The following is a 22,197-nucleotide window of genomic DNA, read 5'->3' as shown; positions in this document are numbered from 1 at the left end:
AACACAATATCAGACATCCATATTCTAATTAAAGAGGAAGTAAAGAATAGATATGAACTCATTGGCACAGGAAAAGACTTTCTGAACAGGACCCTCCTAGTGTATGCACTACAAACAACCATTAATAAATTTGCCTTATGAAACTGAAAATATTCAGTATGGAAAAGCATGCTATCATTTGCCCAAAGAAGCAGATTATAGAATATAAAAAGATAATTATGAATAACACATCTGATAGAGGGTTAATAATATAATACTGTAAAATATATGCAAGCTTAAAAAAATCAAGAAAACAAATAATTCCATTAAAGATTGGACCACAGAACTAAGCAGAGATTTCTCAAAAAATGGAGTATAAATGACACAGAAACCCTTAAAGAAACGATCAATATATTTAGTCATCAGGGAAACATAAATCAAACTACTTTGAGATTTCATCTTACATTAGTAAGAATGTCCAAAATCAATAAAACAAGTGACAGCTTATGCTGGCTAGGATATAGGGGAAGGGGAACACTTATTCAGCACTGTTAGGAGTATATACTTACTTGTACAGCCAGTATGGAAATCAGTGTGGTGGTTCTTCATGAATCTGGGAGTAGATCTACCTCATAACCTAAATATACAGCTCTTGGGCATATACCCAAAGGATTCTACTTCCTGCTATAGAGACACTTAGTCATCCATGTTCATTGCTGTTCTAATCATAATACAGAAATTCGAAATAGGGTAGATGTCCATGGATGAATGGAACAGGCAAATGAATAGTGAAAATGTATACATTTACATAGTACATAATTGAATAATATTCAGGTGATAAAATGGAAAACATTATATTCACATCTAAATGGATGGAGCTAGAAAAAAATTATCCCAAGACTTATCAAAAGACAAATATTATGTGCATACTCTCTTTTAAAAAAATATTTATATTATATATATCTGAGTATGTATATATTATTTTATGTATATGAAAACTGTGGCTGTTTTCAGACACACCAGGAGTGGGCATCAGATCCCTTTACAGATAGTTGTAAGCCACCATGTGGTTGATGGGAATTGAACTCAGGACCTCTGGAAGAACAGTCTGCTCTTAACAGTCTGCAGCCCTATGTGTATTCTCTTACATATAGATGTTATATTTTGAGTTTTTACTTGAGATGCTACAATCTCTGTAGCTACAAAGGTTAGGTATAAAGTAAGAGAGGTGGGGGCAGGGAGGGTCTCCCAAGGATGGGGAGATAAACTATGTAGTTATGAAGAGACAAAAGGTAGACTGGAACAGTATGATTAAACAGAGAGAGGAAAGGAAGGGCCAGCAAAGGAGTGAATATAAGGAGAAACAACCCACACAAAGGGTCATTTGAGGGGTTACTTAGAAACATACTACAGTAGAACCTTCTTAAAATATATACATATATGAAAGAAATCTAAATGGAGTCGCCAAATAATGGACGAGACCAAACCTCAACTGTACATCTTTCACAACTAAGTGAAATAGCCAGCGCCAGGAACAATTTACATCTAATTGAATTCTTGGCCAAGAGGGTCCCATGAGTGGAACCTGTCGACTCAGGCTACTGTTAAGGCTATTGATCCCTCTCCACAAATGGACGGCAAGGTCTTGTTGCTGAAGACAACACATATATAGCTCACTGACATGGAGAAATCCCCACAGTTCTCACGAAAGTCTTCACCCATAGTGACTACTGTTCACTGTACTGAAAGATACTCTGCAGGATAACAAATACTATATTTCTGGTACAGAAACATAGTAACAAAATGACCTCCAATGACATTCTGATATTCCCTTAGACCAGTACCTTGCTCAGCCACCATCAGAGAAGCCTCTTTTGCAGGAGATGGACTACCACAGAGACCCACAGCTGGACAACATTCTGAAAGTGCATGACCTTGGAACACATACTCCTTAAAGGGATGCCTTCATTAAACCCCTTCCCTCGGGGATTGAGAAAATATGAAGTATACATGAGAGAGGGCATGGGTGGAACCAAGTAAATGATGTCTTCCAGACATAACAGGACTGAGTAATGCTTATATGAACCTAGAGAGACTGGTAGCATGTACTGGCCTACATTGATCCAAGCCAGATGGGTTCTAGTGCTAAGAGAAGTGGATAAGAGCGTCCATCCTTATTACATCCTTATAATGATGAAAGTTATTCACGACTGATATTTGCTTACAGAGGAAAAATTAGTTTCCTCCTGTGGAGAGTCACTGGGTATATAAACCACATGGGCAGGCCCTATGCCTAGCATTAGAAGGCAGACAAATGAAAAATGAAACTTTTCATTGTCTTTCATGTAGAAGAAATGAATTTAGAATTTATTATAAAGAAAGGAGTATGAAAATTTTGGTATTCTTTTTCTATTTTTTGTCACGTTTCCTTTTTAATCATATTTATAAAGCAAAATACTTTTCTCTTTTATATTATGAAAGCAATTCTTCGGTTTCTTATTCTCATTTCTTTCTGTCTTGATGGCTTACTACTTCTGATATTTTCTTTCTTTTTAAAGTTGTTCTACCTTTAAGTTTACTTATTTTGTATGTGTTTTAGTATACACTTGTGTGCTTTTATGTTTTCATATGTGTGTGTGTGTGTGTGTTTGCATGTGTGTGTTTCTGTGTACATTCATGTGCCTGAGCACATGTGTTAGTCAAAGGACAATCCACAGGGGTTGGTTCTCTTTTTCCATGTGTATACTAGAAACAGAACACAAGTTATCAGGCATCGTGGCAAGTGCTTTAATATGCTGACCCTTCTCATCAGCCCTTGCATTCTGAGTTTTGCCAGTTACCTTTACTCTCTATTTTCTTGTCCTTTATTGCTCGATTCCTGGCATGGTGACATTTACTTCTTGGTTATAAAGGTGTTGGCTTCCTTAAGCTTAGCACTTCCTTTCCAGCTCTGATCATAATTTTACTTGTTCTCATAAACTCTTCTCTTATAATATTCTTCTGAAAAGTTTCATTTTCTCCTTTTATATTTTTATGCTTTAAAAATAGATATTTTATTTTTTATGTTGTTTACAATACACATTTGAAATTGAATACACATTTGAAGCATTTGAAAAATTCTAAATCATGTTCTTTAGTGGTTTGTGGTATATTTATGGTATTATTTTTCAACTCTTTCCTTCCAGAACATTTAGTCACTCCCTGTTCTTCTTTCCCCAACCCCTGACAACCACTTCTTTTCTTTTAAAATTTATTTTATTTACTCACTTTACATCCTAATATCAACAACCACTCTTCTTCCTGTACTCCCTCACATAAAACCTTCTCCCATTCTTCATTTCCCTTCGCCTTTCAGAAGGGGGGACCCTCCTCTAGGTATCAACCACTCAATTGCTCCTTTCCCCCAACACACACACACGCACACACGCACGCACGCACGCACGCACGCACGCACGCACGCACGCACGCACGCACGCATGTCACTGTAGAACTAGGTGCATCTTCTCCCACTGAGGACAGTCTAGGTGAACCATTTAGGGGAATGGAATCCACAGGCAGTCAGGCAGGCAACAGATTCAGGAAGAGCTCCACTCCTATTGTAAGGGTTCTCGCATGAAGACCAAGTTGCTCATCTGCTACATATGTGCAGGGGCCTTAGGTCCAGCCCCTATATGCTCTTTGGTTATGGATTCAGTCTCTGGGAGCCCCTGAGGGCACAAGATATTTGACTCCATTGGTCTTACTGTGGAATCCCTATCCTCTTTGGATCCCTCAATCCTTTCCCCAATTCTTCCATAATACTCCCAGAGCTCAATCAAATGTTTGACTGGGTGTCTGCATCTCTTTCCATTGGGTGATGCCTGGAGCTTCTCAGAGGACAGTTATGCTAGGCTCTCATGTACAAGCATAACAGATTATTATTAATAGTGTCATGGATTCATTCTTGCCCATGGGATCAGTCTCAATTTGGTGCAGTCACTCTTGACCATTCCCTCCATCTTTGCTCTTTGTCTCTGCACATCTTGTAGGCAGGATACATTTGGGAATGGACGTTTTGCAGTAGGTTGCTGTTCTTATTCCTCCACTGCAAGTCCTACCTGGCTAAAGAAGTGGCCACTTCAGGATGCATACTCCCTGCTGTTAGGAGTGTTAGCTAGAGTTACCCCCATAGATACTCTGGGGCCTTCTCACATCCCAGGCCTCTGGCACATCCTAGAGATTGTCTCCCTTCCCCCAGCAATTTCCCTTTCTCTCCCCTGTTCTTCCTCTCCTACCATCCCCACACCCTCTTTCACCCAAATCCCTCCTTCCATCCACCCCCAAAATCTATTTTATTTCCCCTTCTGAGAAAGATTCAACCATCCTCCCTTGGCCCCTCCTGGTTATTTAGCTTCTTTGAGTCTGTTGATTATAGTTTGGTTGTCCTATACTTTGTGGCTAATATCCACTAATAAGTGAGTGGGTGCCATGCATGTCCCTATGGGTCTGGGTTACCTCACTCAGTATAATAGGTTTTTGTTCCATCCATTTGCTTGTGAAGTTCATGATGTACTTGTTTTTAATAGCTGAGTAGTATGCTGTAGTGTAAATTAACCACATTTTCTTTATAGATTCTTCATTTGAGGGACACCTTTATTATGAATAAAGCTACTATGAACATAGTTGAGCAAGTGTTCTTGTGAGATGGTGTAACATCTTTTAGGTATATGCCCATGAGTGGTATAGCTGCGTCTTGATGTAGAACTAATTCCATTTTCTGAGAACTCTCAGATTGATTTCTAGAGTGGTTGTACAAGTTTGCAATCCCATCAGCAACGTAGGAATATTCCCTTTGTTCCATATCCTTGCCAGCATCTGCAGGTCCTTGAGATTTTGATCTTAGCCATTCTGGTGGGTGTAAGGTGGAATCTCAGAGTCATCTTGATTTGCATTTCCCTGATGACTAAGGACAATGAACATAAGTACTTCTTGGCTATTCAAGAGTCCTCTACTGAGAATTCTTTAGGTCTGAACCCCATTTTAAAAATTGGATTATTTGGTTTCTTGGTGTCTAATTTCTTGAGTTCTTTATACATTTTGGATATTAGTCCTCTGTCAGATATAGGATTGGAAAAGATCTGGCAATCTGTAGACTGCTGTTTTTGTCCTATAGACAGTGTCCTTTGCCTTACAGAAGCTTTTCAGTTTCATGAGGTCAGTTGTTGATCTTAGACCCATTGGAAAACTCTCTCCTGCACCAATGTTTTCAAGGCTATTTCCCACTTTCTCTTCTATTAGATTGAGTGTATCCCGTTTTATGTTGAGGTTCTCAATACACTTGAACTTGAGCTTTATGCAGGGTGGTAAATATGAATCTATTTGTATTCTACGTGTAGACAACCAGTTAGACCAATACCATTTGTTGAAAGCTCCTTTCCCATTGCATGGTTTGTCTTCTTTGTTCAAAAATCAAGTGTCCACAAGTATATGATTTATTTCTGGGTGTTTGTTTGGATTCCATTGATCAACCTGTTTGTTTCTATACCAATTAACATGCAGTTTTTATTACTATTGCTCTGCATTGTTGCCTAAAGTTAGGAATAGTGATACATCAAGATGTTCTTTTATTGTTAAGGATTGTTTTGGCTGTACTTTTTTTTTTCCATATGAAGTTTAAAATTATTATTTCAAGATCTGTACAGAAATGTGTTGGGATTTTGGTAAGGGTGTATTGAATATGTAGATGGTTTTTAGTAAGATGGCCATTTTCACTATGTTAATCCTACCAATCCATGAGCATGGGACATCTTTTCATCTTATGATATTTTCCTTAATTTCTTTCTTCAGAGATTTGAAGTTCTTGTCAAACAGTTCTTTCACTTGCTTGGTTAGAATTACACCAAGATATTTTATATTATTTGTGGCTACTGTGAAAGATATTGTCTCCCTACCTTCTTTCTTAGCCTGTTTATTGCTTGTATAAAGGAGGACAACTGATTTCTTTGATTTAATTTTGTATCCAGCTACTCTGTTGAAGGTGTTTATCAGTTGGAAGAATTCTCTGGTAGAATTTTTGGTGTTGTTTATGTATACTATCCTATCATCTGTGAATAGAGATACTTTTACTTCTTCCTTCCCAATTTGTATCCCTTGATCTTCTGCACCAATGTGTTCAAGGCTATTTCCCACTTTCTCTTCCATTAGATTGAGTATATCCAGTTTTATGTTGAGGTTCTTGATTCACTTGGACTTGAGATTTATGCATGGTAGTAAATAGGGATCTATCTGAATGTTCTATGCATACTTGAGAAGATTATGTATTTGTTATTGAATGAATGTTGGATAGACGTTAGGCCAAGCTGGTGTGCTCTGTTTCCTTGCTACTTATTTTATCTATTACTTACGCCACATTTCTACATTTTATTATAGTGGACTGTGTGTTTCATTACACAGTCTTCTTAATTCTTTTTCATTGGAATGAGCATGCATGATACATCGTGTTCTCAACAAAAGTAGAACCCTGGATTTAGTCTATAGCACCTTGTTTTGGGCTTTGTACCTTCAGTATTATGTTGTAAGTGTATATGTAGTTATTTTGATATCTTTATGAATTCCTCTCTTTACCAGTATGTAATACTCTTTCATGAGATGTATCAAAAAGTATAACTAAACCATGTTTTGTTAACTCTTTTCTAGATCACAGTTGGGGACATAGGAATTCCATTTAAGATTCGTGTTGGCCACACAAATTCTGGATGCTCCCCTTCCTGGCACTGTAAGGGGGTAAGGATATAATTTCATTCATATTTTATATAAACTTTTCTGCAAATTCTTTTCAGGAAACACGTTTCAGTGACAGATTTTTATAAGCGATGTGAATCGATGGAGTCATTGAAGCTTTCCCTTAACAGAAATATTGCTTGCCTTCTTTAGTTAATTAATCCCAACCGACTGAAGGGAAAAGCTTTAACTAAGTAAAATTCTTCTTTTCTATAAAGAGTTCTGGACTTATTTGAATTACTGTTAAAAGATGATGTTAAGTATTGATAATAGGCATTGTTAAAAGATGATAGTTAAATATGATATTAAAAGTTATGACTGTCTCTCCAGCATTGGATTCAAAATGTGAAGATACATTCATAGTGACACAGTAACCTATTAGGCTTGGATGTCAGCTCTGGAATTTAGGGAACATATGCTAATCAGGAGAAAACCTTTGAAAATTTTGTAAAGAGGAAAAAAAAACTGCTTAATTTTTCTATGCTGCTTAAAATGAAAAACTTATTGCTGCTTATTTCTGTGATTAACAGTAAATATGACCTCTTGACTAGATCCCTCATTTCCTGTTTTGTGTTTTGGTGAATGATGTATTTACTTCTGCCATTAAAAATCTTTTAGATGTCAAGAGATAATGATCAGAGAACCTAATCCTTATAGTCTTGGTGTAAAAGTTTAGATGGGCATGGCATTCATAGGTTCGTATGTTTGTTAACTTGGTCCCTAGCTGGTGGATCTGTTTCGGAATGATTAGGAGGTCTGGTCTTGTTAGAGGAGGTGTGCCATTAGGGATGGACTTTAAGAGGACTATTCTCTGCATGTCCTCTCCCTGCCTCTTGCTCATGGATGAATATGGCTTGCTCAGCTGTTCTTGGCATCATTCCTTTGCTATGCCATATGAATCCTAACCCCCTGAAACAATAAGCCAATTGTATACTTTCTTTTATAAATTGCTTTAGTCATTTTTTTTGTTATAAATAAGACATAATTTGGTTCTCAAAAGTGGGTTATTTTTGTTACAGACCTGATAATGTGGCTTTTTGGAGGAACATAGAAGAGTTTGGGACTTGTGCTAGTAGCATGGTTGGATGTTATAGTCAGGGCTCAATAGGCCATCCTATTAGGAATCTGGAAGGCAGTAGTGCTGAGGACTAGGCTGACTATAGACTCCCAGCTTGAGAGGTTTCAGAGGGGAAGACTATTAACAACTGGGATAGGAACCGCTCCTGTGACATTGTGGTGAAGGACGCACCCCCTTTTGTTCTTGTCATAAGAAATTGCCTGAAGCTAAATTGAAAAGCAATAGACTAATGTCTATGGCCAAAGAGATTTTAATACAGCCTAATATTGACTGCTATTGGTTGTTAGTAATCACTGATAGGCACGTCTACAACAAAAAATAAGCAGGTCAAAAAGAAATTCAAAACATTTAAAGTGTAGAAAGACACTAGGAGCCAAGATTTATGCTAAAAGAGATTAAGAGATTGAAGAGTCCACTCTGCAGTGATATGAAGGGTGAAATACAGCCAGGGCAAGATGCTTCCTAGTTAAACTTCGAACCCATAAAAGGAAAAAGTCTAAGGAATTTTCTGTTTCCAAAGGAAAAAAAAACAGCAGCAAAAAATAAAGCTGCTAATTATATCTAAAGGAAACTAGACTCCACTTCAAGGAGGTTGCCAAACTTGGCAGTGTTGTCCATGTGGTTCTGGATCTAGAGTCATGAAGGATACATGTGTAAAGGGTAGAAAAATCTTCCTCTGAAGTTAAGGAGAACTGCTGCGGCCATGGAATGTGTGGCACAGTAGTCTGCATGAAGGCTATGAAAAAGCAAGAGGCTTTAAAGGGTCATTGGATGAAACTACGGAAGCAAAGACTGAATTTAACTGAAGAATCCAAAATGTTAGAGGTGTCAGAACCATAATGCATCTGACAAAGAACACTATATAGATGACACAGAACCAGCCCGAGAGAAAGGAGTGCATTATGGCAGCAAAGCTCAAAGGACAGCAGAGCCTTTTAAGTCCTTTAACACTGCAAATGAAGGCACAAGATTTGAGGTTTAACTTGATGGGTTTTATTATTACTCTGGTCCATTAATTCCTCACTACGTTCAGATTCCTCACTTTTAGAATGGTAACACGTTATACGCATTGAATGTCGAAAGTATGGAAATTTGTAGGGGTAGTTCTGATGCTAAGATCCTGTTCCCCAATTGGTTCTTGATCTGTCAGTAAAGAAGCCATGTGCTAATTTTTGGGAGGAAGGGATGGGTGGGACTTCCGGGTCCCTGGAGGCAAGCAGACAGATGCAAGGGAGGAGTTCACTATGCTTCTGAGGGAGAAAAGGTGACTAGCCAAGGGAGATCTTGGGCGGAGCAGCAGCCCGTGGCTGCTCCTACAGACGTCGTTGGAACTGTTTAGCAGGGACTACATGCAATTGAATAACTAAGGTTTAGGGAAGGTGGAGAGGTGTGGAGATAAGAATATCGAGAAGGGCATGCTTTTCCAGGTGGGAGATAGTAGTGCCCAGCAATTGTGTCAAAAGGCAAGTTGAAATTGAACAACTGTGTTTGTCTATGGCTTCAAGGGAATCTGGGTGGAGGCTAGTAGTGTAACCCATTCCCAGAATTTAGACAGGGTAGCAAAAGCCACACACAAGAGAATTTGCTCTCCACCCTCCCAGGGATTTGCAATTAAGGCCTTGAGTCTCAGAAGAGACTTTGGCCTTTTAAACAGTGTTAAGAACTGTAATAGAAGGGTATTCTGCTTTTTAGAGTAGAGACAAATTACCTCTTTCCTGCGCACCCTCTCAGCCTTTCCCTTCCTCTATTTATAAATATTTTCTAACAGGAACCCCCTATGGCCTTACTTATCTGGGCCTCAGGTAAGTGATTTTTCACTGTCCTCTGTCTTCTACTACAATCTTCCTAGTTTCACCCTTACCCTTGTAGCAGCTTGCTTGTAGATGCCCCTCCTCATCTCTACCTCTATTCCCTGGGGACTCTGCCTCTTGATGCTGATTCAACATTTTCCTTTCCTATGAACTTTTCAGTCTTCCTTTTTATACCATTTCTATTCAGAGACACTTTCTACCAGAGATTCCCAGTAGTGACACATGGCTGAGAAATCAGGTAGGCAATTTTGACTCTCCTCCCTGCCCTCCATTATAGTTTCTCCATTCTCATCCTTACTCCTGTAACAACCCTTTTACAAGTGTCCCTTTTTCCACTCCAATGCCACACATAATAGACTCTGCCAATTGGTACAGATAGGTTTCCCCTCATCCCTGTCTCTCCAAACATATTCTTTGTCCTACTGCAGCCACTTTCAGAACCCCCCATCAAAACTCCAATTCAATGGAGACCCCAGCTCTTGGGGTCCACAGGATACCCCAGCTCTTACCCATAGCCCCTCTTAGCCTTTTTTCCCTAGCATATCTCTAATCCTTTCTACCACCTACCAATCTGAAGAAGTACTCTCAACCAGGCAACTGCAGCAACCATAGTTTCCTAGAATCCAGAGGAGGCAACAACAGAGAATGGAACACTTACCCAACAAAGATAAGACCATATATAAACACCTAGAATCTTTTTGGTCATCATAACGCTGTATGCTTAGACCCCAGAAATATACAAACATGAACAGTCAAGATAATATGCTTCCACCAGAAACTAATTACCCTATTAAATTAGGCCCTCAGAAATGCAATATAGTCAAAGCATAACACAAGGACTTTGAAATAGGTATTATGAATATGTTCAAGGACTGTAAAGAGAATACGAATAAATTCATTAATGATGTCTGTGAAAACATTTTAGTTTAGTTGTGAGGTGCTACTTTGTAGTATTTCTTATTTCCTGGCTGTCAGAATATGTTTTCCTTCAGAGCTATAATGTTTTCATTGGGGAAGATTTGTTTTCCTCAGGCCTGTAACAGAATCACCTCAGGGTATAATGTGAAAAAAGATATTCTAAATAAATGGACACAAGAAGCAAGTAGGCATAGATGTCTTAGTATCTGACAAAATGGATTTCAAGCCAAATTTTTAATCAGAAGAGATAGGAAGAGACACGACATACTCATCAAAGGAAAAATTCAGGGAAAGATATTATAATTCTAAATATTTATGTACCAAACAGATGGGTACCCTGCTTCATAAAAGAAACCTGACTACAGCTAAACTAATGTATTTACCCTCTCATGGTGAAAGTGGGCAGCTCCAATACTTGATTCTTGCTAATAGACACAGGTCATGTAGACAAAAACTAAACAGAGAAATACTGGACCTAAAATATGTCAGGAATCAAATGGGCCTAAGAGATAGTTCCAGAATATTTTACTCAAATATGAAAGGATATGCCATCTTCACAGCATCTCATGTAACTTTTTAAAAAATTGACCACATACTTGGACAAAAAGCAAGGCTCAACAGATATAAGAAAATTGAAATAACTCCCTATATCCTATCTGATCACCATGGGTTAAAGCTGGATATCAATAACATCAAAAATGACAGAAAGCTTACAAACTCATGGAAACTGAACACTATTGAATAAAAAATATAGGTCAAGGCATAAATTAATAAGGATATTCAAAACAGAATGAAAATGAAATTAAAACATACTCAATATATGATACAATAAAGACAATTCTAAGAGACAAGTTCATAGCACTAAGTTGCTACACAAAAAAATTTGGAGAGATCTCATATTAACAACTTAGAGGCACACTGCAAAGTTCTAGAACAAAAGTAACATCAACCCAAAAGAATAGAAAGCAAGAAATAAACAAACTTAAGGCAAACTCAAGAAAAATGAAACACAGAAATAAATAATGATACAAAGAATCAATGAAATGATAAGTTGGTTCTTGAAAGAATCTATAAGAATGATAAGCTCTTAGCAAAATTAACTAAAAGATACAATTAAAGATATAAATTAATAAGTTAGAGATATAAAGCAGGACATTACAACAGATGCTGAGGAAATCTAAAGAATCATAAGGAAATACTTTAAATATCTCTATGACACCAAACTGGAAAACCTAAAGAAGATGGATAAAATTTTTGATTATATATATATATATGTATATATATATGTATATATATATATATTCTTCAGAAGTTAAACTAAGATCTGATAAGCAATTTAAAGACACCCATGACAACTAGTGATATAAAAGCAGTAATAATGGACTGAAAGAGCTGAAGGGGCTTGGAACCCCATAAGAACAACAATGCCAACCAACCAGAGCTTCCAGGGACTAAACCACTACCCAAAGACTATACATGGACTGACCCAGGGTACCAACTGCATATGTAGTAGAGAATAGCCTTGTTGGGGTACCAGTGGAAGAAGAAGCCCTTGGTCCTGCCAAGGTTGGACCCTCAGTGTAGGGGATTGTTGCGGGAGGGGAGGTAAGGGAGGGTGGGTGTGGAACACCCTTATAGAAGGGGAGGGGTAGGGGCTAGGGGGGCTGATGGACAGGAAACCAACAAAGGTAATAACATTTGAAATGTAAATAAGAAATAGCCAGTTTAATAAAAATGGAAAAAGAAAAAGAAAGAAAAAAGAAAAAAAAAAGAAAAAAAAAGAGAAAGAGTTGTTTGTAACAAAATCTCAAACACTCAAATTTACCATTAAAGACTCAAGAACCAGATGCTGGGGTGAAAGCCTGCTTACTCAGAGAGGCAGAGAAAGCAGCTATCTGGCCTTCCTCTTTAGCTGATGTCCCCAAAGGAAGCTCTTTTCCGTAATATCTCAAAACCTTTTAAACTCAATGTCCCTCCCTTCTACTTCCTGTGTGTCTCTCTATCCGTCCTCCTGTTTCTCTTACTCTCTACAGTTTTTTCTTATGTTCATACCCTGCTACCTGGTTGTTTGCTCTGCCTCTTAACCTATGGTTTATTGAATCCTGTTTAAAATAAACAAAAGCTCTTGAACTAAAGAAGTGTGCTAGGGCTGAGCCACACCACAATTAGAAACAGTTTTCTTTTCTAGTAAATAACACAACCTCAGGGTTCACAATGTGATCAAATATCCTTCAGCAGGAAAGGAAGGAGGAAAGGAAGGAAAGAAGAAAGGAAGAAAAGAAGGAAGGTAGAAAAAAGAAAGGAAGGAAGCCAGCCAGCTAGCTAGCCCAGGGCCAAATGGATTCTGACCTTCAATGAATTACTACAAATTTTCTTCATGTTATTCAGCAAAGTTGAAACTGAAGAAACAATTTCTATTTTTTAAGATTCTTAAATGACATTGTTATTCACACCACACAAAGACCCAATAAAGAACTTCACACATACATACACACATACACACATACACACACATACACATACATATACACACATATTCACAGATTATGTAGATGGAGCAAAGCTCTAACTATTTTACATATATGTACATACATGTATTTTGTGATTGAATAAAACAAAGCTACAATGAGCAGATTCCAATCACGTTACAAATGCATACATACACATGCAACTTTAGTTTTCCTTCCACAGCTTATACATCCCTGCAAAATATTTTAAGCAGTATAGAAATTACTATGTGACTACATTTTATTTTTCTTCAGGCGAATGGTTACAACAAGTATACACAAGAAAAAAAAATGTATTCCCAGTACTCTAGTATGAATGAACATTATGTAGCATAGGGAAGGAAGAACAAATTATTCCTAAGAACGCATATACATTTGTAACTAAGCAACTTGTTATAAATTAACAAAATGTAAGCAAGCAAGGTAATTTTCTCAGCTAATTTCTCTTACTGGCAGGGTGCAATCAGTGGTTACAAAGAAAGGATCAATTATATTATTGTTTATCTTAAAAAATAATCTTATATAAATCTGAAAAGAATCACAAATCTAAACTTTTAGATTTTAAAAAACAATCAGTTGTTTCTACTTTAAATCTTTGTAATGCACATCTACTCATCAGCAAATTTAATTAAATCATATAAGGAAGCAGAGGGCAAAAATAGGTACAAGAAATTCACCATCACCTTGACCACCAATCCAGCTTCAGCAGAGTCATGTCAGCCAGTTGCTACTTAGGCTGCCATTGTTCTTTTTCCCTGACCTTATTCCCAGCTCAACTATTAAGAGTGTTCTTTTATAACCCTCAGATTGCTACCTAAGATTTTCTACATCAGAACCATTAACAAAAACATCTTAATCTGACTTCACTAACAATCTATTTTTCTAAATTCTTTCTAAGGGTGGTGGTCACTGCTAACGATCTACTTCTATCTCTGCGTTCTTTCTAAAGGTGGTGATTGAATAATTAATTTGCTCCAGCAGCAATGCTTGTAAAAGGTCAAGCATTATTATTGTGAGTACCCAAGATACTGTCTAGTGAGGGGCTGGAATCCCTGTCAGAGCTTTCATACAACGGGTACATTAGGAAGAATATAAAGGCTACAAGTACAACAAGCAGAGCGATGTTCCATAACAGCATGAAGTCCTCAGGACTTGAGTCCTTGAAGCTCTGCTTCTTCAAAGCATACTCATTGTGATTGTTCTAACCAGTGGACCACATTCAATGAGTTCTAAAGGTGTTTGCTGTCTCTATGGAATGGACCTGGAAGGTAAATCCATAAATGTAATAAACCACATAAATCAAAATCCACATGATAATCTCATTGGAGGCCAAAAAAGGCCATTGACAAAAGCCAACATCACTTCATGGTAAAACTTTTGGAGATGCTAGGGATACAAGGGATATCTTCCCATAATAAAGACGATGTACTGCAAGCCCACAGCCAATATCAAATAAAAAGAAACACAGAAACAAGGCAAGGATGCCTACATTCCATACCTGTTCAATATAGTATTTGAACAAAATAATTATGGGAGGCAGAGGGAGCAAGGGACCTGGGTGATGAAGGGAGAGGGGAAAAGATGGGGCAGGATGAGGTATGGGGCAAGACAGGAGAGAGAAACCCAGAGGACCAGAAGCATGAATGGAAATATGCAGCTGTGGAGTGTGGGGTACCTCTAGAAAGGCCCAGAGACCTGGGATATGAGAAACTCCCAGGACCTTAGCTGAAATGTCCAACAGTGGGGACATGGGACCTTCAGTAAATAGTCAGTGTCCCTAGTGGAGGAATGGAGTCACTAAAGTACCTTCAAAATTTTTGACCCAGAATTGTTCCCATTTAAAAATAATGCAGGGACAAAAATGGAGTAGAGACTGAAAGAAAGACCATGTCCAGTGGCCGGCCCAACTTGGGATCCATCCATGTGCAGGCACCAAACCCTGACACAACTACTGATGACAGGTTGTGCTTACAGAGAGGAGCCTAGCATGGCTATCCTCTGAGAGGCTCTACCAGCAGCTGAGTGAGACAAATGCTGATACTTACAGCCAACCTTGGACAGAGGTCAGGGGCCTCTAGGGAAGAGTGAGGGGAAATATTGAAGGAGCTGAAGGAGATGGCAACCCCATAGGAAGACCAGCAGTGTTAACTAACTTGGACCCTTGGGAGCTCCCAGAGACTAAGCAAGCAACCAGAGCATACATGGGCTTGTCCATGGTCCCTGGCATATATGTAACAAAGGGCTGCCTTTTTAGGGCTCAGTGGGAGAAGATGTACCTAATCTTGTAAAGACTTGATGCTCCAGGGAAGGAGAAGTGGCAGGGCGAGGTGGGGTGAGCGGGTAGGGGAGCACCCTCTCAGAGGCAAAGAATATGGGGTTCACCCCATATATGGTGAAGAACTCTTAGAGAAGGGACCTGAGAAGCAGGGCAACATTTGGAATGTAAATGAATAAAACAGGACACACACACACACACACACACACACACACACACACACACACACACAGGAATTAATTAAATGGGGAGGGGAATGGAAGAGGAGGGAATGTGAGGAGGGATAATTAACATTAAGGGCCATTACTGTATTATTAGGGGTAAATAATTGTTAGCAATGCCATAATTTTTACATTTAAAGTCATTAACATTCTTGAAGCAGAATGAAAAATTAAGTTTGCTTTGAGAAAATACAGAATATAATAGTCAGAGTTCAAAATTACCCCTGACTTTTGTATACAATTATGTTCTCCTTCCTTTAAGATGTTCTAAAGTAGGACTTTTAAGTTGATACTTAAATACTTACGTAATTTAAAATATTTTTATTCTTTAATAAATTTATAAAAGTTTTTCATAGATGCTCTTGTGTTGCAATTAGCAATTAATCCTGCTCAAATGCACCTGGTGGTGGTCGCACCTGTTCTTTGCTACCCATCCCAATCTTTCATTCAAGAGAATGAAAGACACACACGTGCAACCTTATATTTTAGTGTGCCTTAAACAGCTCAGTGGCTGGGCCATTCCCAAGCCTACACGTGCCTAACTCCTCCCCTCCAATGCTCCTATGTTATTACTTACAAAAATCTATATTCCATCTTTGCTGTTCTAGACCCAATGAGAGGGGTCTGGGGTGCTGTTCTTCCCCGGTTCTTACATGATTGATATTCTCTCTCTTTTGCACCTCTCCAGGCCCGGACCATCTCCATTCCCAGCATGGCGGTTCTGTGTTTCTTCCTCTCTCAGTTCCCTTGCCCACGAATCCTAAAGTCTTCCGCTCTGACTCCCTGCCTAACCATTGGCCAACCGCAACTTTATTTACCAATCAGAACCAATAGTGGGCAGGGATCCTTAGTGTCTTACATGCAGATTCTAGTTTAAGTTTGGGAAACCAATTAACAAAATACAAGTGATCAAACCCACAACCCTCTTGCCATCTCATTTGGTTAAAAACTAATAAATAATATTATAGCCACTATGAAGCGAGGGTGTGGGAACACTTGTTAGGTGATATATATAAGATCATGTAGGTTTGCAATGGAAAGGTACAACAGAGTGAAACGTTCTCTTCCCCTTTTCTCTAATACAAATATGCTCTCATTGAAAGACAACTGTCTTACCTGAGAGCCCACAAAGAAAAGAGAACTTTCCTGTTGCCGGAAGGTGATGTGATGGGATTAAACTCAGGGTCTTCTGCAAGATAAATATATACCCACACCTGAGCTGTTTCCATCTCCTGAGACACAACTGCTCCAAAACACGTTCTTTTCAAAACATGTTCTTTTCGTGATTGTTGGGGGGAGGGCGGTAATGGGGGGAGGATGGGGAGGGGAACACTTGTATAGAAGGGGAGAGGGAGGGGTTAGGGGGATGTTGGCCTGGAAACCAGGAAAGGGAATAACAATCGAAATGTAAATAAGAAATACTCAAGTTAATAAAGAAAAAAAAAACATGTTCTTTTCTCAGAATCTTATTCCAAGTGTGTAAAAACCTTGTATTACTTGTTGTTTTGGTTCAGTATGATTCTAGATAATAGGTTATTACTGTTTTGTTCAATTTTCTATAGTTTCTTTGATACTTTCTTTTCTTCTTTCCTTCATTTCTTCCTTCCTTCCTTCCTTTCTTCCTTCCTACCTTCCTTCCCTCCCTCTCTCTCTCCCTCTCTCCCTCCCTCCCACCCACCTGCCTTTCTCTGTCTCTCTCTGTTTCTGTCTGTCTCTCTGTCTCTCTGTCTCTCTCTCCCTCCACCCCCCTTCTTTCCTTTTTTTGCTATTACAGATAGAACTGCAAAACGTGAATTCTGGACAAAAGTTTTATATTCCTGTTCATCGATGGCTGGCCCAAGAGCAAGAGGATGGAGAAATCTGCCGAGAGTTTCCTATTTTAAGTAAAGGACAGCCTGTCCTTCCAGGTAAGGAAGACACAACTCTAGGTATCAAGGATAAAAACAGCTTGCTCAAATGTGGAAGAACTAGGAACTTAATAAATGTTTGCTGAGTAAGTAATTGAATGAATGATTAAGATGGTTAATAATTTAAACCAGTTACTGTTGCTGTTAAAACAAATGCATATAAATATTTTTAAATGGTTTTAAACATCAGTTTTCAATTATATGTTCTTATTGTAGTTAGTCCTGTTGGAAAGCTGACTGAAATGGCGCTTAATTAAATAAGATTAATTCATAGAAGATTAACCAGCATCATCTAGAGCAGTGTGTCTCAACCTTCCTAATGCTTGGGAACCTGTGCTACAGTTTCCACAGCCATAAAATTATTTTGTTGCTATTTCACACTGTTATAAATCATAATGTAAATATTTTTGGAGATCCATATTTGCCAAAGGGGTTGCAACCCATAGTTTGAGAATAGCTGTGCTAGAGAAACAAAACTAAGTAAATAAATATACAACAAAATCAGATTTTTTTTCTGCTGTCTTACACAGTCCATACACTGCTACACATACATAGTGAGGTCTGGGTGGTCCGGTAATGACTGTCTTCACTGGAAAGACTAAGGACAGGTTAACTTCTCAATCTGCCAGGTTGGATAGCTCAGCAGTCTCTGCCTGGCACTCAAGGAGGATTTCTAGAGAGAAGCTTCTTTTTAGTTCTTGCTGGAGGCCTAATGAAACTGTATTTTCTTGTCAATGAAGCAATATAGCAGCAGAGGCAGCAATAGGATAGATGAACTCCTCAACAGGGTAGACTAACTTGCCAGTAAAATGCTAAGGTAAAGAGGAGAAAAGCAGTTTTCTTGTTAGAGTCTTAACCTACTGGAGGAAGGTGCTCTTAATGCTTTACGTAATGGTGATCAGGAAAATCCATTAAATTGTAAAGCAAAGGAAAGGATAATCCCAGTGGAATGGAGCCTGTCTGCAGAGGCTTTTCCCAGCCATATGTCCACGAGAGAATTAATACTCAGACTATACAAAAAACTAAAAACAGAATGAATAAAACAAAACAATAACAAAAAACCCAAAATCAAAAAAATCAAACAATTCAATTAAAAATTAGCTATTGATCTGAACAAAGAGTACTCAAAAATGGCTCATAAACGCCTTTAACATGTTTAATATCTTTAGTTTCATATTGAAATACTCTACATTCTTGTCCCAGTCAGAATGTCTAAAAGCAAGAAAATAACTGACAACAAATGCTGGCAAGGACACAGGAAAAGGATTATCGCAGACTGGTGAGGCTGCTATGGGAGCAAATGTGGAGAATACTCTAGAGCTCAAAATGGGTTTATTATGTGACCCAGCTATAACACTCTTTGTCATTTATCCAACGGATTCAATATCCTACCACAGAGATACTTGCTTAGCCCTCTTTTTTTGCTGCTTTAGTCACAATAGCCAGTAAAGAGACACAATCTGGATGTACTTCAACTGATGGAAGGGTAGTAAAAATGTGCACGTGCGCAGTGAAATTTATTCAGCTGTAAAGAAAAATTAAATCATAAAATTTGCAGGTATATGGGTTGAATTAGAAAAAGTCATATTGAGTGAGGTAATCTGGACTTAGAAAGACAGAAGCTTCATGTATCATTTATGGATCCTAGTTGCGAATCTTTAGAGTTGAGTCTGCAATGTGAAGCAACCACAGAAGTCCAAGAGAAAGGACTTATGGAAGGACGGGTGGAGAAGGACCATTGGAGAGGGCTTGGAAGGGAAATGAGAAAATTGAAGAAGGGGCTGGAGAGATGGCTCAGCCGTTAAAGGCTAGGCTCACAACCAAAACTATAAGAGAAAACAGAGATAACTGAGGAGAGGAGATGGAGGGTAAGATAGAGGGAAAGAGAGGGTGGAGAGAAATAACATTGAGGGTGTTTGTAAAAACTATAGGGGAACATTATTTTATAGACTTAAAATGATGTTTCTCCACAAGACCATAGACTAACTAAAACTCTGGTGTCAGATATGGAAACTTCTTTTTGAATCTTTGGTCAAGAGGGGCCAAGAGGCCCTTCAAACAGTATAAGCTGTTACTACTGCCACTATTACTAGAACTTGAAGGTAAGAGCATGCTGCATAAACACTTCAGACCCAGAGCATAAAGGATCAGAGTTCAAATAGCTTATGCATACATCTTAAAACATTTTTATCTCTGTTCTCATATAGTAGTTTTAAAGCTTCCATTACTACATTAATTAAGGCCTTTGATTCATTTAAAATTCAGAGATAAGAAAGCATCTAGTTCTAGTCTTCTGCATAGGTACATCTAGTTTTCTCAGCATAAGCTAATTGCTCTAGTTAATGGATTTATTCTTAGAACCCCAATTCTATTATATCTTGGATCTTCATATTGATTTTTGTGCCAGTGCCATACTGGTTTTGTTTTTCAGGTAACATAGTGTAATTTTTTTTGAGACAGGATCATATATCTTACAATGTAATTTGTAATCAGTTACTGTTATATGACCAATCTCTCTCTTTTTGTTTGGTGTCAGTTTGACTGTTTGAGGTCTTTTATATTTTCATTATATATATATATATAGTATATGTGTATATATTTTATAAAATGTAATATATATATTTTAAGAATGTTTCTTTGAGAATTTTTACTGAAGAAACTTTATTATTACACAAACTGTTTATTGCAGATAGGGTACAAATGGCAAACAAAAGAATCAACTTACCCAAATGCAGTTGAATAGTGAGCTTCTTAATGCTACTTCTCAGGAAATGTATGACTCAAGGTCATCTATATCACTGAAAAAACTCACAAAGCATTGGCGATGATTCTGAAATTGGCACTATTGGAGTTTTCTTCACAACTTGTAGGCAGGTTCACAGAAAAGTTTGTTCATATATATATATATATATATATATGAATATATGTATATATGTATAGATGTGTATGTATATATGTATAGATGTGTATGTATATATGTGTGTTTGTATGTGTGTACATTATATATGTGTATAATTTTAAATCATATTCTTACTCTCTCCTAACTCCTTTCATATCTTCTTTCCCTCCTGACCTACCCGAATTTAAGTTCTTTTTCAGAAAAAGAGACAAAACCACATTACAACAAAAACAAGAAAACAACAACAAAAAATTACTATCCCAAAGGAAATGACAAACCACACCCCACCCCCAATCCCACCAAACTGTCACCAAATAATGCACACAAAAATGTGGAGTCCATTTTATGTTGACCAACTACTCATGAACATGAGGCATACCCTGGCGTAGCTGGTATACCCAGTGTCACTCCATTGGAGAAAACTCCTTTCTCCCTCTCCCAGAAGCTATAAAAGATAGTTCCATTGTTAACTTTTACCCTTGTGGCTAGGCATTCATTCATTCATTCATTCATTCATTCATTCATTCATTCATTCATTCTTCCCTTTTTTAAATTAGTTTTTAAAAATATATTTTGATAAGTTTTCCCTCCCTCCTTTCTTCCGGCCTTTCCCCCCATCTCCCCTCTGCCCCACCTCCACTCCTCCTTTGTTTCTCTTTAGAAAAGGGCAGGCCTCCCACAGATGTCAACCACACATGGCATACCAAGTTGCAGTAGGACTAGGCACCTTTCCTCTCAGTGCTGCCTGAGGGAATCCCAGATGAGGAAGAGTCCCCAAAGCCACCAAAAGGGTCAGAGACAACCCCTGCTCCTGCTGTTAGGAGTTGCACAGGAAGACCAAGCTACATAACTGTAACATACATGCAGAGGGCCTAGGTCACTCGTGCAGGCTCCCTGGTCAGTGGTTCAGTCTCTGTGAGCCCTTATGAGTCCTGGCTAGTTGAATCTGTGGGTTTTCTTGTGATGTTCTTGACCATTCTGACTCCCTTCCTCCCCCACCTTCAGCAAGACTCCCCAAGCTTCCCATAATGTTGGGTTGGGGGGGTCTCTGCATCTATTCCCATCAGTTCCTGGATGAAGCTTCTCTGATCATGACTGAGGTAGGCACCGATCTATGGATATAGCAGAATATCATTAAGAATAATTTAATTGATTGATTTTTCTTTTTGCCAGTTGTGTTTGATTCTATCTGAGGTCTCTAGGCTATCCAGCCTCTAAGCAGCTTCAGTGTTGGTCTCTTCTTATAACATGAGTCTCAGGATGGCCTAGTCATTGGTTGACCACTCCTACAATTTATGAGCTGCTTTTACACCAGCACATCTTTTAGGCAGGGCAAATGGTCCATTGAATGTTTTCTGAATGGGTTTGTGTCCCAATTCCTCCACTAGAAGCCATGTTTGGTTGCAGGAAGGAGATGGCTAGTTAAGTCTCCATATCACTCATTGCTAGGGGCCTTAGAATCCTGGGACTTTTCATTGCACTGGTTTTCTAACCCATCTCTGAGATGCTCCTCACCCTGTTCCAGTTGTCTCTTCCAGGACTTTCTCCCTTCATCCCCCAGACATGACCCCTTCTTGCTGCCATTCCCGGGCCCTTGTACCTGTGTTTTCTATTCTATTTCCCCTTCTCAGGGAGATTTATGTGTTCCCTCCTTGAGTCCTTCTTGTTACTTAGCTTATCAAAGAGAATTCACAGTTTAGCTCTGTACCCTATTCTCTACAATAGCCAAAAATTATATAAAATATCTTAGTATAACTCTAACAAGCAAGTGAAAGACCTATATAACAAGAACCTAGGTCCCTGAAGAAAACAATTAAGGAAGATATCAGAAGATAGAAAGATG

General features: G+C 38.4%; 1 protein-coding gene across 1 annotated transcript in view; it reads left to right on the top strand.

The window, feature by feature from the left end:
• Window positions 1-22,197, top strand: part of Rp1 (RP1 axonemal microtubule associated) — a 241,262-nt gene that overhangs the window by 47,439 nt on the left and 171,626 nt on the right. Inside the window, exons 4-5 of the mRNA XM_032890524.1 lie at window positions 6,655-6,741; window positions 17,323-17,455. Coding sequence (XP_032746415.1) covers window positions 6,655-6,741; window positions 17,323-17,455 — 220 coding nt within the window. The remainder of the gene's footprint in view (window positions 1-6,654; window positions 6,742-17,322; window positions 17,456-22,197) is intronic.

This window comes from Rattus rattus, chromosome 1, assembly GCF_011064425.1.
Source record: "Rattus rattus isolate New Zealand chromosome 1, Rrattus_CSIRO_v1, whole genome shotgun sequence".
NCBI classification, from domain to species: Eukaryota; Metazoa; Chordata; class Mammalia; order Rodentia; family Muridae; genus Rattus; species Rattus rattus.
Note: the sequence above shows the minus strand (reverse complement) of the source record. Positions and strands in the feature narration are given on the sequence as shown.